At 37.3% G+C, this 16,481-nt stretch overlaps 1 protein-coding gene and 2 long non-coding RNA genes across 6 annotated transcripts; 1 reads left to right on the plus strand and 2 right to left on the minus strand.

Moving 5' to 3' along the window:
• Window positions 1-628: 628 nt before the first annotated feature.
• On the plus strand, window positions 629-16,188 carry LOC117231256 (tubulin-specific chaperone cofactor E-like protein). 3 transcript variants are annotated; one of them, XM_033489531.1, is made up of 7 exons: window positions 629-994; window positions 5,896-6,134; window positions 9,439-10,452; window positions 11,833-12,002; window positions 12,967-13,075; window positions 13,330-13,434; window positions 13,686-16,188. In XM_033489531.1, exons 3-7 carry the CDS (start codon window positions 9,451-9,453, stop codon window positions 13,836-13,838), a joined length of 1,539 nt encoding a protein of 512 aa, XP_033345422.1. In that variant the 5' UTR covers window positions 629-994; window positions 5,896-6,134; window positions 9,439-9,450; the 3' UTR covers window positions 13,839-16,188. The 3 variants fall into 3 exon arrangements, with proteins under 3 accessions (XP_033345422.1, XP_033345421.1, XP_033345423.1); XM_033489532.1 differs by lacking the exon at window positions 629-994 and adding an exon at window positions 5,652-5,790; XM_033489530.1 differs by lacking the exon at window positions 5,896-6,134 and having other exon boundaries at window positions 657-994.
• On the minus strand, window positions 1,239-4,101 carry LOC117231258. 2 transcript variants are annotated; one of them, XR_004492929.1, is made up of 3 exons: window positions 3,811-4,101; window positions 1,446-3,455; window positions 1,239-1,376 (listed from the first exon to the last, which is right to left on the minus strand). It is a non-coding gene; the product is annotated as an uncharacterized LOC117231258 (long non-coding RNA). The 2 variants fall into 2 exon arrangements; XR_004492928.1 differs by having other exon boundaries at window positions 3,681-4,101.
• LOC117231259 lies at window positions 6,343-7,759 on the minus strand. The gene is made up of 2 exons (XR_004492930.1): window positions 7,547-7,759; window positions 6,343-7,461 (listed from the first exon to the last, which is right to left on the minus strand). It is a non-coding gene; the product is annotated as an uncharacterized LOC117231259 (long non-coding RNA).
• Window positions 16,189-16,481: the final 293 nt, after the last annotated feature.

Raw genomic sequence — 16,481 nt, forward strand, 5'->3', positions numbered from 1 at the left:
TCTATTCATCATTAAATTTTATCCATTCTCATTAAATTTTTATCCATTTGTTAGTAATTGCTCACTATATCTCGATTGAAAATGAGGCGTCTTTTTATGGTGTCATCGTGATTATTCAATATATTGGTATATAAGTATTTATAATATCATTGAATTATAGATACGCATTTCGCAATGTGTGTTAAAAATTCTCTTTCTATTGCGTTAATCAATTTCCTTTTCCCTTGACACTGAAATTCTTAACGCGTTCTAATTGAATTGTTTCATTGAGAATACATTAGCATTAAACACCTGCAATCATAAACAGACAGCATAAAATCTCATAAATTCCACGAATAATGTTAGATATTCATCAATCAAATATTTTTTATTTGCCATGTTATTTTAATTCAACAGTACAATGTTGCAATACTATTCAATATGTATAATTATAAGAAAAGGGGATATATATTACTATCATAAACTTCATGAATATTAACATATCATTATTAAACATTTCGTATAAATAAATAATCATCATATATTCTTCAAATCCTATTTCCTATTTAGCACATTATCTTAATTCAACATTACAATACAATACTGTATGATGCTATTCTCTCATTGGCGGAATTCGCGAAGCCACGTGACCGCGGCGAAGAGATACGCATGTGCAATGTAGCGAGCGCTGTGCGGGAAGAGTAGATCGAGCTCCCGCCACCTCTACCGTCGTAACTAGTAGTGTGGCTCAGCTGTTTCTGTTTACTAAACAAAGGAGCCAGAAATCAGTTCAACGGTGGACAGCGAGCGGGACACGTTCGTGTGTCCGTCAGCGACACCACATCTCTTTTCTAACCCTTTTTGACCACCCAACAGACCGATCTCGCTTCATGATCGCAGACGAAAATCGCGAGTGCATCTAACCAGGATATTGCTCGGAGCCTCATCAATCGCTAAACCACCGGATACCCGAGCGATATCAGAGGGCCAAAGCACGTAGCAAGAAGAGGAAACAGTGAGTTTATCTTCTCGTATAAAATAATAATCTGTTTGTCATTAGCTTAGTTGTAGGATCCTTGACCCGATTCCTTCATGGTATTCTTGTACTGCGTCTTCGTTCCGCTCTCATTCAATCTTTCCAAACTCGTGTTCGATCGATCCACCTAAGTAACATGCGTTTAATATAACGTTGTTTTGGTTATATCACCGACACAAATATTTCATTCGTTTTAGTAACAAGTTGTAAGCTTAAGTTCCTGTTACAAGATTCGAACGTGTTGCGTATCGGAAGACTCATGTATGACGATATGTCAAAGATATGATTCAGATATAGTAATAGTCACAATGCGTATGTAGTGATTGTTATTTTTTAAGGTTATCCCTTTTCTTTCAAGATTCTGAAATAAATAGCATACAGTTGAATATAGATAGATAATATTTTGTTGACTTGTGCGCTCGAACCTTACATAATCATTATCAGCTGTACGCGCGCAATCTACGCTTCTAAACAGCGTGTCTTGACAGCTGTTAGCGTCGCATTTTCATTATTTTCATTATTTTTATTATGGTTTCGTTATTCTTACGTCACTGTTTTACTTACGCCGTTTACTTCGATCATAACTGTATCAGATTAGACTTAAAGCTAATATTTTATATGTTGACATTTTTTAAGGGCTGGTTTGTAATGCGTTGAAGGATTGTCTGATTTATCGACAGTGGAGGCGACGGTTCATTGGTCGTAGATTATAGGTGTCGTTAGGTATAGTTCGTAAATTCGTCCTCCACAAATAAAAACGTATATACAATATGTGTAGATGATCGAAGTAATTAAATTGTAATAGAAGAACAAATTAGAAGTTTCTTTTATTAACCTTCAGAGTACGTTACAACATAAAGTCCAACGATAATAGAGCGTGAAAGAAGATCGGACAAAGAAGCATTAATCGTGAGAATTGCGTCGTTCCTTGTCTACTAACCTCAAGGCCAACGCAATTGAAAGGAACAGTACTTTAACACGTTCGGACATAAGGTAGCGCGAATTTATGCAGCATTAAACAGCAGCGTTTCGAATACAGATTTTATGTCATTAATTTCTCGATTCTTAATTCTCTTTGATTAACTTATTTACTGCTATACTCTCCATTTTCGATAATTATTTCAAAAAATGAGTATCTCTTTTATTTGAAATAACATATTTTAATACTTAATTTTTCATGATCATTCATGACAAAATACAAATGTTCGATGCTTCGTAATTATTCTGGATTGTGAAATCAATGAAATGAAACATTAGCGATAATACGTCATTATTATCGTGTTCTTTGTAAAAAATCAATCTCTTCGTGGAGATTATTCAATAAAAATTTCCATTTACAGGACTTCTATCAGTCACTTTACACGCTGTGCTTACGGAAGACGTAGATTATGATTACGAAAGCGATTCAACTCCACGAATAATGCTTCTATAAAGTTTACGATTATAGTAGATGCGTTTCCACGTCGAAAATATTCGCGTAAATAAATGATTAGAAAGCAACGTGCGCGGTCGTGCATTATTTAATCAGAGTATAAATGGACAAACTTTCAATCGATCCTCAACTATAGAAAGACAATGATTTGTTATGTATAACGTGTCGTTCATATGTGTATAATAATATATACATTTATATGTAATATATAGATGTATATGAACGAAAATAATATATAAGATATCAATATCATCAAACGACATCTCAGTCATATCAATATAACATATTACATACACATATGAACGAGGATATGTCTTCATTATTTAAAACGCTATGAAACGGGAAGTAATTAATTTACTCATTCGTTAACATAAAAATTACGAATGGTTTTTTGTATTACCGTTTCTTACCAACGAACATTCTAAAAGAAACAGGAACTACCCGTATTTTTCTTCTTCATGGAAAATGATTTCTCCAAGTGGATAAGTAATTATTCTTCCATTTTCGAATTAAGATTTGCCTGATATTGTTTTTATATCTCGATTAATTCTCAAAACATGCTTCACGGTGAGCAGCAAGACAAAGGGAAAAGAAAACAGAGTTTCAGAGAAAGTGAGATTCCGCGTATCGGGGAAGCGATCGATCGATTTGGAACGATCCGACCGCAAAGATCGAAAGAGACTGTTCTGTTTTCTGTTCACGTTAAATCGTTGATCCGTGTCGTGCAAGCGACCAACTTGAACCATCGTCGTTTGTTCGGAAGGGAGAGGCCCTGGTAGTCCTGGTACCAATCAGACGCGCATATACTCTCGTATATACATACATAGAACATACGGTGCTCGATGTATCTCTTGGTTTTCACACACACGTCAATAATTGCCGTGCACCGATGCGAGGCACGCTCTTAAAAGCCGAGAAATGAACAAAGAATAGGTGCATTGCGCTTACAGAGTTTCCCAATCTCGTTTTTCAGCTCGACTTTGTCTCGGTTCAATCAGTTAGAGTCATCTAAAAAGTAAACAACATGGTGAACTTAGTTGGTATTCAATATCGTTTTCATTTCTAATATTCTTTATCATCTTAATTATTATTATTTAATATTTTTATAATATTATGTAATATATTATGATGATATACGTATGATATATTATAATATACTAGTAATATATATATGTATTCTCAAATAATTAATATTCTTTATCATTTTTTTATTGGCTAAGTAATTCAATTAACCTTGAATTATTCACTAGCTTCATCGAATATCTCATTATACTTTAGTTAACGATGAAGAAAACACGTTTTGCACGTGATAAGTAAACGTTTTAACGGAATAGAAAAATGGTTGGGAAACGCTGATATGTACTCTCCTGGTGTATATGCACGATAAAGAGATAGATCTTCTAAGCGTGTATCGTAAATACGTTGGTGTAGAGGTATATTGCTGTAAGTGCGTAGCTGATATATCTATACACGTGCATAATGCTCGAGTCGTGAGCAGAACGAACGGCAACCTTGGGCAACCAAGTAATATTCCGAGAGGCGGGAGAGCATTTGCGCAGTATACACCAGCCGCCAGCGAACTTTCGTCGATATTTCCTTCTACTAGCTTATTCCTCCGGCAAAGAATAGATCTCCATCATCGATTTCCTCAATAACCCCCTAAGCAGAACTGAATACGATCTTTTCTTTGTCTTCATTACGAAGAAAGAAATCATATAGTGAAATAATAGAGTTCACGAAAGTATTTGAACACTTAACATAGAAAAATTTTATGTCCGTATTGTATCTGTTACGTAAAACATTTTGATATTCCATTGGTATTATAATAACATATGATTATATCGGTACAATTCGAAATCTGAAATGTATATACAAGTTGCAAGATATTTACTGTAAATTTATATTTAGTAAGAAATTAGTATATATCATAAATAGCCTTAAGCATATACAATATTTGTTAAAGATAGACCAACTGAATATCGAGTTTTATTAATGTAATGGATAATTGACTGTTTAAATATTTTTGTCATCTCTGTGAATTATATACTTGTAGATGCTAAATATCTTGTAATTTCTATATGTATTTTCAGACTTGTTTCATATTTGATTAACATAATCATGATAGCCAAGTCTCATAACAGTGTTAATGCAATTTAAAAATATTTTGTATAACGCACATAATATGTTCATAAAATGTGGCTAGAAATAAGCCACTGTATATTTCATCTTAAAGATCTGTACGCTGTTTTTGTCTCGCCTCCAGCTAGAAAGTATCGTTTATCAGTTTTTATTATTTCCTATCGCTCCCATGAAAAACATTAGGAGGAAATTATAGTAGAAATGTTTCTCTTACTTGAGAGGGTCAATTCTAAGTTTTTCCGCTTCACATATCTCGCGATAGAACTTTCTAAGTCTTCACATTGCAAAGAATTGTTATTGGCTAGCAATTTATGTTATGTGTAATTTATTTTGTAACGTAAGTATTTACTTAAATAAAGCTAAAATGTAGTGAGTACAACCATTTTGTTGCGTACAGACTCGATCATCGATACTCATTGAAAATCGATACCCATTGAAAATCGACACCTTTCTCCTCGAAACTAATCGCTTGTTAGGGAACACACGCGAAACAGAATCTGACTTTACGACTGACCCACTACTCGGCAGCTTCTGCTTGACATTTCGTAACAGTCATTAGTCGCGTATATTTAGCTGTGCGTTACCACGTGTGGAGACAACGTGCGAATTTCTCTAATATCGTTGAACCACCGGAAAGAGAGCAATCGTCAGCTGTTAGAGGCATTTGCGTGCTCGCTTAAATTCAACCTGTTAACTCTGTAATCTACTTTTAGTATCTGCGACATACTAGATGAATTTTAAAATTTTCGAACATAAAAGTTTTGGAATTCTCAAGTTTTCAAATCTTTCGAATCTCAGATTTTTGATATTTCTGAGCTTCTGAAACTTTCGAATCGAAGAATTTTAGTAGTTTAGAATTTTTTAATTTTAAAATGTTTATATTCACTACATTCGTAGTTTTCATATTCGCCGCTAGAGGGACGAATTACCCATAAAGCGTCAGTATAAAAATTTCAAGTATTATGAAGTTACCGTTTCTCTCTGCTCGAGCAGCTTTTAGTTAAATTGGTTTCCTCAACGAACGCTTGTTGCGATTCATACGGTTAATTTTACAAGCGCGAATAGTTCGTATGTAAAATAATCGGTCGAGGAGAAAGTAACATGTTCGCGTTTAGCATTGTTACTGTGCTTCGATGTTAGACCAGTTAACAAACATTGCGACTATGTGATGCAACCCGATGCATTGTATAACCTCATTAAATCAGTTTGTATATTACAATTGGAAAATCTTTTATGCCCGTTTCGTTATCAAGATTTTGATGTGAACAGTCTTTTGAAATTTTCCTAACATATAATGAAATATTTTCAGACGTCGATTGGACAAATGAATCGTTCCTGACCTATGTTCCCTAACCCCATTCGAAAAGGAATCACCGTGTGGGAATCAGGGTATCCAGTGACTAATTGCATCGACCTGTTGTTCCGATTCCTGTGCAACGCCAGCAATGGCAACTCGAAATCTTACGAGCCACGTTCGCTTTTAGAACCACTCGAATGCTTTACGATTCACTGATACACTCGAGGTCTTGAAAACTTTAAAATTAAACGGTAACTTTCATATTCAATTTTATCCTTGTTAAAGAAATTATTCCTTAATTCTGCCACTTTTGTAATTACGAAATAAAAGATTGGTAGCGAAGATAGACGAATTTTGGTTAGGACACGGTTTTAATCCTTGTAAATATAATTGATTTACAACGGTATTTGCGGCATAAAAAGATAGGGGATTTCTAAATAAATAAGCCGTTAGCAGAACTTTCTCGATTAACACGTTAGATACACTTAAAATTACAAATATATAGCGTTTTAACTGTTAATTACAAAACAACATCCAATTATAGAATCAACGTAGTATTGCAGAAATAATGCACTTGAAGAGCAACCTCTACTCGTCTCTACAACTCTACAACTGATCCTCACAACGTAACACATTAAAATATCCTATCAGCCTGGACCGAAGGCATAAAATCAGTCTCTGTTATCCTGAACCGCACGTTAATTATATCAATATCTATGCAGTTTCGCCATGCCGATTAAGTACCATTGTATCCGGTCTACGTTAACCATTCACCGAGTTATTAATCAAATAGCCCACTAAAGAGAAACCGGTTAATCGAATTTACTTTATGTTCGATATTAAAAGTGATGGAATCGGTTTGAAAGCGGTTCGAGCACATCGCTGGCAATCTAATGTATATGTAGTAACCATGCTGCTTCTAGTGGGCTTCTCGTTGGCAGACCCGCGCCGGAGAAAGTTAATTTCGCATGGCCGTTGAACCGATATCGCGATTACGTAGGGGAAGCCGGGGAGTATAATGCAACAACGACTATTATGTCGGTCCACTGCCATGCGTCGAGGCGGATCGCGCGGACCTTTGTCTCTTCGCTCTCTGCCCGACGATTTTCCACAGGGTTGAAACTGTTGCGTGCGTCCTCTCTCCCCCTCGTGAGCAACGCGGACAGACGGGGACGCTAGTTTTTCTCGAGTCCGGTACGTTGCTCACGATTTAACGAGGTAAATTCGCCGTTAGAAAGCGCGAGCCTGGTGCAACGGACACAACGTATAGCATCTAGACACAGAGAGTAGCGAACCACGGCTGAAAAGTTTCGCGTAAATGGAAACGACACGAGTTGGCTTGTCTCCAAGATCGCCTCGTGGATGCGTTTTTCTTTCGGCCGTTGGCACGTCGGATCTCCGCCAAATTGACGCAACGTTTTCCTCCTGCCGCCGTCGGCTCTCGCGATATTCCGTAATCGTCCTCGTCGCAGTTCGTTGCACTTGTACGCTTTTAGTTTTTCCTTCTCTCGGATTTTTCGAGTAGAAACTGCCGCATTCCATTCTACGCGATTCCTGCTTCTTCTCCGTACTCGTTCCCTGTCATTGCGCGCATTAACCTCCGTCACGCTATTTTATACAATTGATTTAACTGTAGTTAGAACGCTAGATGATATATATGTACCTTAGGCAGTTTTACGAAGCCATCGATATGAACAGTCACGACACTGTATTGCTATTTGCTATTATTTATAATGACCGATATGATTTAATGTTCGGTGAAAGTCGTACGCGTTCAAATCGACTACCGTTTTAAAGCGATTTCGTCAAATACGCAGCACAGACTGTAGATTCGATTCTACGTAATCATAGTACATGTATACGCTAGCGTCTATAAGTACTTGAACACCTGCTGCAATTCTACTGTTAGTTCCTTACCACCAGCTGTAACTGCGATCAGATGTTCAGTCAAATTTAAACAAGGAATATATCTGCGTCACTCGAGTTCCATGTTTATCCGTAACGAATAGCTGATACTTCACAAAATCAATCCTACTTTTAGAATGTAGCTAGGAAAACATCATGTATCAATAGCTCTAAGATCTCGACATTGAACAGACGTTTCATTATTGCTTCTTTATTTATAACAACCAATTATATTTATACTAACTTGTGATAAGATTAGAGCCTAGAGCTAGGTCGAAGAATTTCATTTCAAGTATATCTTACCTTATATACGCTTATATAAATACTTATGGATATTAATGTACGTATAACGAGCAATTTGTAACTTCTGTTCCTTTATACATTATCTTCATACTACTATACGAAACATGCTATAGTATGAAATAGGACGGTCGGAACTCCCATGCTCCTACAGGTTGCTCGCTTCACCTTCCCACACTTTGTATTGGTCGTAAAATTGATAGAAAGGATTGATCGACGGGAACAAAGTCGAGAAATGCTTGGGAATGATCTTTGTCCAGGGAGGTGGGAGTGCATCGAATCTGAACTGCGTCGCGGATAGGAGAATCGCGTGGGTGAAGCTTGTTCGATCACAGAATCGTTTTCCAACGACGACAAGGGAACCAGTACCGGTTTTCCGTTGCGCAAAAAGACAATATCGCGACCTTAACGGATATGGTCAGACCAGATATTCCGCGTGTCCGACGTCGACCTCGGGGATCCACTCGGTCCACGGGTTTTTTCCTTGTCTCAGCTTTTGCCCCTTTTCGTTCTTATTTTTTCGTCTTTTCTTTTTTCTCCTTCTTCCTTTTCTGGATAACAAAAGCTGTCTTGTACGTTGCCGCCAGAGACGACTCTTTGTCTCCTCTTTGTCGACTATTCGGTTCTATCCTCGGAGATGACGATCGGGTCAATGGTGTTACGGTAGAGTAGGGAGATCAGAGTACGTGTACTCGGCACGATACTGTACTTGAGAATTTTTCAGGATGGTGAACGAAGGAGAAATGCGATAACGTATGAGAAAATTCTAAGAGTAACATACTATTGTAGTTGAAATATATTTGGCAAAATTAATTCATGTACTTACGCCGTTGGCCATAAATATTAGATTATGCATTTTTCCAAATGTTTTCACAACTTCTTCTGTATTCGGTGTTTTACGTTACGAGACACGTATGATGTTTGTAGAAAAACAGCTAGGACATAAAAACGTTCGATTCATTCCACAGTAATCGCAAAAAGTATTGGCACAGATCCTTATTTTCCAGTGTACCGTTTTTCCATCGTGCCCTGCATTACAATTTCATAGTATCAAATGTATGTATTCATGAAAGCATTACTGAATCGTATAAAAAGTATTTGAACCTAATTAATCAGTATGTAAATGCTATGATAAAGACAACGATATACCGATACTCTTTATAGACACTGTAAATAATTCTTGTTGTACTTAATCTTATGGTTGCTTATGTATGTCATGAGGGTTTTACCAGTTCTCTTTTACCGTTGCAAAACGTGATTGTTATTTGATAAACAACTAAACGTTGATAAACTATAAACAAAATGGAAACATAATGTAATAATCTAATGATGCATGGTGATCGGTTTCAGAATGCAGTAAACATGCCGTCGTTGCTGGAAGCGCTGGAGCTGAAGTACGGCAGTTCAACGACCGACTGCTCCCTCACGGACGAGGAGATGGAATCGAGCTCGCCGAAGGCCGCCCTCTCGGTCAGCATTTTCATTCCGAAGAAATCACCCCGTCATACGGTGCCTGCGTTGCTCGTCTTGCAAGATTGCGATATCGAGTCGGCTGGAAATGACGCAGAAAAGCTTCGAAATAAATGCAAGAACGTCGAGGAACTGGACCTCGCGCAAAACAAACTGTCCCAATGGACCGAAGTATTCGGCATCTTGCAGCACATGCCGAAGATCAAGTTCGTCAATCTCAGTTTCAACTGTTTGGCCGAGGTTTTCGAGATTAAACACGGTAGTTACGATCTACTAAAGAACCTAGTGTTAAACGGGACCAGAGTGACCTGGTCAACCGTTCAGGGATTGATTCGTTTACTTCGTAACCTGGAGGAGCTGCATCTTTCCTTGAACGAGTATAAAACGGTAGATCTAGACTATCAGATGCCAGAGAATAAGAACGTCTCGGTGAGAAAGCTTCATTTTACTGGCAATCCCGTTGAAATATGGAACGAAATTTCCAAATTGGGATATGTCTTTCCGAATCTGGAGAGCCTCGTGCTGGCAGAGTGTCCGATAAGGTCGTTGGCTCTCGCAGACAATAGGAACTCGAACGTCGAGCCGTGTTCTAAGAAAGAGTCGGAAAATCTGAGCGAAGACAGTGAGAATATGAACAGTCTGGATACCGAGGAGAACACATCGGTGGATGAAAAAGGGAACAGGATATTCAGCGAGGGAAAGGTGAATTACGACAGGTCTGAGTCGGAATCGGAGTCCAGTGGGACGACCATTAGGTCCTCTCACGATCCTTTCAGGAAGCTCAGGTTCCTAAACTTAAACGGCACGCTGTTGTCCACGTGGGACGACGTGGAACGACTGGCCAGGTTCCCAGTGCTTAAGTCTTTGAGGATTCAGGGCTGTCCTCTTTTCGAGGTAGAGATCCTCCCCTTTTTCTCGTTGTTGCTGAAATACGCTACTGTTCATAAGAATTGGGACACTTGCTGATTTCATACTAAACGCGATAATCGACCAGGATTATCGATAACTGCGTGTTGATTATTATCAAAAATATTCGTGCAAGAAAATGAAATCTTAGACGAATCGAATATTAGAAAATTCAAAAGATTTTGCTAAGAATCTGAATCTGGGTCATGCACAGATACAGTGGAAAATCTAATAACACTAATGTTAAAAGTTATCGATAACATAGAGGGAAAATATAGATGAGAAAAAGATTTGATTCTATTATTGTATTATTTTTATTCAGATAAAACGGGATTAAACAAAAAGAGGCTGTAACAAGATTTTACTGATTCTTTCGGTTTATTTTATTTTCGGTGAGCGTCCTAATAACTGCTGAACGGTGGTGTACATATATCTAGAATCTAGAACAACCTCGAATCAGGCGAATCGACCGGATAAAATGACCGTGCGAAGGAAGTAGAAAAAGAGAGAGCAGAGAAGAAGCCGCTAAGATGTAAAACCGTTAAGACAGCTTGATCTAGTATGCGCCACTTCGGACCAGTCCGTTTTAGCTGTATCGAAGTAAACGTTGGCACGAAACCAACCAGTTTAAACGTATATAGCTTTTGAAAACAAGCTTTCCGCTCTGTTAGATCACCCTTTACAATTTTTGAAAGCAAAAGTTGAGAATTAACCAGGCTTGTCGAGTTTTCTTAATCGAAAGAGTTAAAGTCAACGCAGTATTCTCAATTCGTAATGCACATCTGCTGCGTTTACTTTGAAAATTCTTTTAATGATTACAATGAATTCAGCGGAATGAAGTAAGACCGTCTTTTTTATAATAATCGCGAATGAACATTTATAGATACCCTTCATGAACATGTTATGTATGTCATATAAAATATTTTGGAATTTTATTAGCGCTACATGTTATGAGACTTGATCACGGTCATATTGGTAAAGTTAAAAACGAATTTAAAAGTATATGGGTATAGAAGTTACAAGATTTATTACAATTACAATTTATAAACATTAATTACAATTTAGTACAAGTACATGTATGTGTATTTCGCTATGTTTACATGGCAAAAATATTTAAGCAGTTAATTATCCATTATATCAATGAACCTTGATATTTATTATTATATGCTCAGGATGGCTATTTATGTTACATATTAATTTTTTTACTGAAACGATATATATTTGCAAATTTTACCAATATAATAATTACAGTCGTGTCTCGTTATAGTGTCAATGAAAGTTCAGAATGTTTTGTATAACACATACAATATGGACATGAAGGTCTTCTATGGTAAATGTGCAAGATTAAAAACTACTGAATAATTGCAGAGTCCTCGAGAATACACGGAACATGAGAGGCGGCAGCTTTTGATCGCCAGACTTCCAAATGTCGAGACTTTGAACGGCGGCGGCGTGATATCCTCCCAGGAACGCGAGGACGCCGAGAGAGCCTTCATTCGTTACTACATGGACAAACCGGAAGCAGACAGACCCGAAAGGTAAATTATTTCACGCGATTCTCTACGATAACGCCCCCGGTTTTTATTCCTTTGTTTACATTCGATTCCTGTTTTTCCATTTCTATTCTTTTTTTTTTTTGTCCAATTTCCATCTCACGTCCTTAGTCATCGCCTTTTACGCTGTGCGGCCTTTATTCTATTTTCGTTTGAATGTTAATGATACAGCAAAATAGAGACATTTGAATCACCTAAACTTCAACATCTCAAAATTCTATCTTGAACTTTGCAGAGAATAATCGAATTTGTACATTATGGGACATTGTTAATCCTTATTATAGTAACGAAAAAATAAGAAAATAAGAAAAATAAGGGAATAAGAAAATTTCATATGCTTTAGGTCCAACGAGGAAATATATTGGAAACGAAGAAATGAATGGAATAAGCCTATGGTAACGGTTATTTCAGTCAACGTGAACGTATTACATAAGAATGAATACAATAAACAACAAAACAATTTCTAGAAATAAAGTAATATACACGTGCTACTGAATTATGATCATTCCAACTGAGGATATCAATATCAGTTGATCAGACTTCTTTCCTTTTGATAAGTAGAACATATATTGTGGTAAAAAAGTATAGGCGTTGAGTTGTCAATGTACTTGATATATTTCACTATTTATCAAGCCGCTAATAATAAGTTAAGCAGTCTGTTTGCAAATGTAGATCGCTTAACAATTGTTCATAATTTTGATGAATTTATGCGGAGAATCTGTTTGGTGAATCGCAAGGCAAATTACTTAGCTCAGACACCCTTCTGACTCAAATAACCCTGCCTCACCTTTATTCTCGCGACCAATTTCCATTTCCATTTCGGTTACTGCTTTGACCGTTTCTATTCTAAGTCTGAACTAGAACCACATAAAGCTATTCTAGTTTCACGGCCATAGTTGTCGCCAGTGAAACGAATATCCGTCTGACCCTGTTCCGTCTTCGTTTTCAGGTACTCCGAGCTGGTGGCTATTCACGGAAAGCTGGATCCTCTGGTACACGTTGACCTGACGCCCGAGAAAAGGGTCAAGGTCACATTCACTTACGGAGACCTGGTCGAGGTATGAATTTACGTTTTGCTCGAAAACCGATCATTAGCAGCATAATTGAATTTCGAGAATATCCGTTCGTCCTATGTTTTATCTGTGATTGCTAATTTATTCGGCTTGTTTTATGTACTCGATGAAAGAGAAGAGCTTAAATTTAACAAAGAGTTTTGAAGAAGTTCGCGAAGTCGAGCAAAGAAAGGCGTGGCTTCTTCTTCTTCTTTTGCATCGATCACTTAAACTGCTATAAATATCGATGATGCTTATAGGTTCGCTCCATAGACGTATACAGAACGGTTTTTGAATTGAAAACTAAACTGGAGACGATGGTGAAAATCCCAGCAAATAGGATGAGACTGTTTTACGTGGATCAGGTTAGCTGCCCTGTCAACTATTGTCTTACCAGCTACCTTTTTTATGCTTTACAGAACGTTTGGTTCCTTGAGAGACCCTATAAAAAGCACGAAATCGCAATATAAGAATTCCCCATCCTTCCCCTCGCATCCTGTCCTGGGTATCGCATTAAATTTTCAACATAAGCTCTATACATATAGTAATCAGAGGTAAATTCATTTCAGATATTCTTCTGAACTCTGCTTTATCTTAAAATTTCGTTGTGTTCAAGGTGATGAAGGCGCAATATGGACCAGAAGAGATGCTGTATCCGAACAAGCAGTTATACCGTTACAACATTCGGAACGGCGACGAGATCATAATCGACAGCAAACTGAACCGTTTTGTGTCGACGTCTTCGACTACGTCTTCCATACGTTCATGAAGAAGGTTCTTCAGCGAATCGTCGGACGACGCGAAACTTACCTGACAGTTGTCAGGATCTGATCTCCACTAACGGATCTACGAGTCGAAGGTCTCATAGGTCTCGATTATAGATCAGAGAGACTCGGGATTTTTTATATATACACGCCGAGTAATTGTTCTAGAAATTATATTTATCGATTCTTCAGGGTTGAGAAGCATAACAAATACATTAAGGACTGAATGAAGAGGCGAGTTTGTGCGTGGCGAATGGCCTCACGAGAAAGCGAAGTTTGAATTTTTACAATACGCGGACACACTAGACATATTTGAAGAGAGGGAGACGAAATTTTCACTCACATAGGCACACGTATATTCTGTATCATGTTTTTATGAAAAAGATTCAGAGGATGGCGTCTGCAATGAAGTTTGCGACTCTTTTTCGAAGCTTTGCGTTAATTGTTAGCGTAGATTGCAATCGAGCCTATCGGAGAAAAAGACGTAAAGTACTTAGTTGAATAGTATCCGATTGTTTTCCGTGTAGTGAAAGTTACTTGTTGCTTAAGGACGTGAAAGTTTGTACGTTGGCCATATTGTACAGAAAAAGTCTTATTAGTGACTCGATTGTAAAATTCGCATGAGATATATCAATAAAAAAAAAATATCGTAGAGCTAAATGTCGCAAGCGCGTATTGGTATCGATTAGAGACGAATACATTAATCGATCAGTCATGATACTTTTAATTCCTCAGCCAAATTTACCACGTTAGAAATGTTATCTAGTGAACTGTTAAATTTGATTTATTACCGTTTTGTAACAATAAGAGAGTTCGACAAAGAGCAGAATTGGTCGAATTAGGCTCGTAAATGAATTTTTAAACTATGAAATAATTCGCATACTTCGGGACAATGCAATGAGTATGATGGAAACACGAAAAACGAACGTCAGAATTGCCGAGGAGAATGAAAACTATTTTTGTAGATCGCAGCTAGACACGATGACGGCGCCATAAAAATAAAAAGGAAATCATGGGCGATAATAAAAGTATACGCAGTTATATCTTGGCTCCAAGGATCAAAGTTTCGTGCTGACTCATAAAAGAATTCTTATTTCACGCTGAAGCAGTATAATACCAACTTAAATTGCAATATACATTTTTATATAAACTATAAAAAAGCGAAGAAAGAGTGATAACTGCTGTGATTGTTTCTTTCTTACACTTTTACGTTTATGTATCGATATAAAGAAACAAACACCGCCGCTTCGTTACAGATAGAATATAAAGCCATTTAATGTAATTTTTGCATTTTCGACATGTACTTAAGCTTGACAGTCATCGATAGGTGATAACTGTGAATTTAAGTGCAACCAACAACATACGTGTCTAAGTTTCAATGATTTTAGATAATTTACGGTTGTTCTTCAGTGTATCCCTTATTGTGTGGAATTCATAAAATACCTAAAAAAGAATGAAACACGAGGAAGCTTATGATTAACTCGTGGTCAGACTAGGAAGAAAGCAACGATATTGGGCGTTTTGGCTTATTCCGTTTGCAAGGAAAGAACCTTGAAGAGTCACTTAGTGCCTGCCTTTTATTAGCATAACTCGAATATTTCTAACACTGCCCTTGTAAATACCATGAACATGTGAACTGCGATGTAACTTCGTCGACTCTTCATGGTAATGCGTTGACCAGTCTGTGTTTTTTACTGTGAGCAACCTTCTGCATTGGAATATTTCTTAGTTCTGAGAAGTAAAAAATTCTTCAAAAGTTTTTTTAAGAAATGGGTGAATTTAACAGTAATAATCTAGATATTTCAGTGCAGGGGTTGTAATGGTTATGAAAGAATGAGATAGAACTGCATGATTAACCCTACTATAGGCAACCAAGTACACAGTTATTCGTTTCTACATTTCCTGCACCAACTTATTATTTTCTAATGAGAATATCGCAACTTAAATTCGATGTCGAAATTTATGTAAAAATTTAGAATATTGAAGCTTCGAATTTGCTTATTGACTCGTTAGATAAACTTTTGTATTTTTGTTGTCTAAATAAGGGTTAAAGAAGAGTCGGTCGACGCTTCTCTGAAATATCAACTGCGGTATCACGTACGTTCTTGATGTTGGATCTCAGGGTCATCGGCAATTTCGCAAATTGAACGAATCGTATAAAGCGTCGTTTGATCGATGCAAGTAATCACGAGCAAACAATGGGCAAAAACACGATGGCCCTGAGATCTCCACGCCCTATAATGTGTCTAGTCTCGGAAAAGGAAACTCTGCATTGTTCTCACTTTATATAATACGATCCTTTTTTGTGCTGGCGCAAATGTGTACGTACTAACGAAATAAAAACTTTATATGAGACGCCCCGTGTTTCCCTGCTCGATGCCGATCATCGATCACGAATCATGGATCATTAACGTTAGAAGTTCAACTTATATTAGCTTTAGCTAGATTCTTAGAACCATTATCGAAGGATAAAATGGTTACACGCACGTGCCACTGGCAACGGTTAAGCGCACAGATCAAGTCGTTGTCTTGGTGAAAAAGTTCATTCTGCGAGGAGCGTGCCTCAGGATTAAAGCAAATTATGTTTCGCGATCGAAGGAAAGTGACTAGTGAGGTATGAGATATTGGCGTTAAATCTTTGTTGTTAC

Source organism: Bombus vosnesenskii, unplaced genomic scaffold (assembly GCF_011952255.1).
Source record: "Bombus vosnesenskii isolate JDL3184/JDL3185 unplaced genomic scaffold, Bvos_JDL3184-5_v1.1 scf7180000013272, whole genome shotgun sequence".
In the NCBI taxonomy this organism is placed as follows: domain Eukaryota; kingdom Metazoa; phylum Arthropoda; class Insecta; order Hymenoptera; family Apidae; genus Bombus; species Bombus vosnesenskii.

Excerpts from the sequence above, each read along its gene's own strand:
- LOC117231256 (XM_033489531.1), top strand. The coding sequence starts at position 9,451 with ATGCCGTCGTTGCTGGAAGCGCTGGAGCTGAAGTACGGCAGTTCAACG. Across the intron at positions 10,453-11,832 it reads AGGGCTGTCCTCTTTTCGAG|AGTCCTCGAGAATACACGGA; the intron begins GTAGAGATCCTC and ends GAATAATTGCAG. Across the intron at positions 13,435-13,685 it reads GACTGTTTTACGTGGATCAG|GTGATGAAGGCGCAATATGG; the intron begins GTTAGCTGCCCT and ends GTTGTGTTCAAG.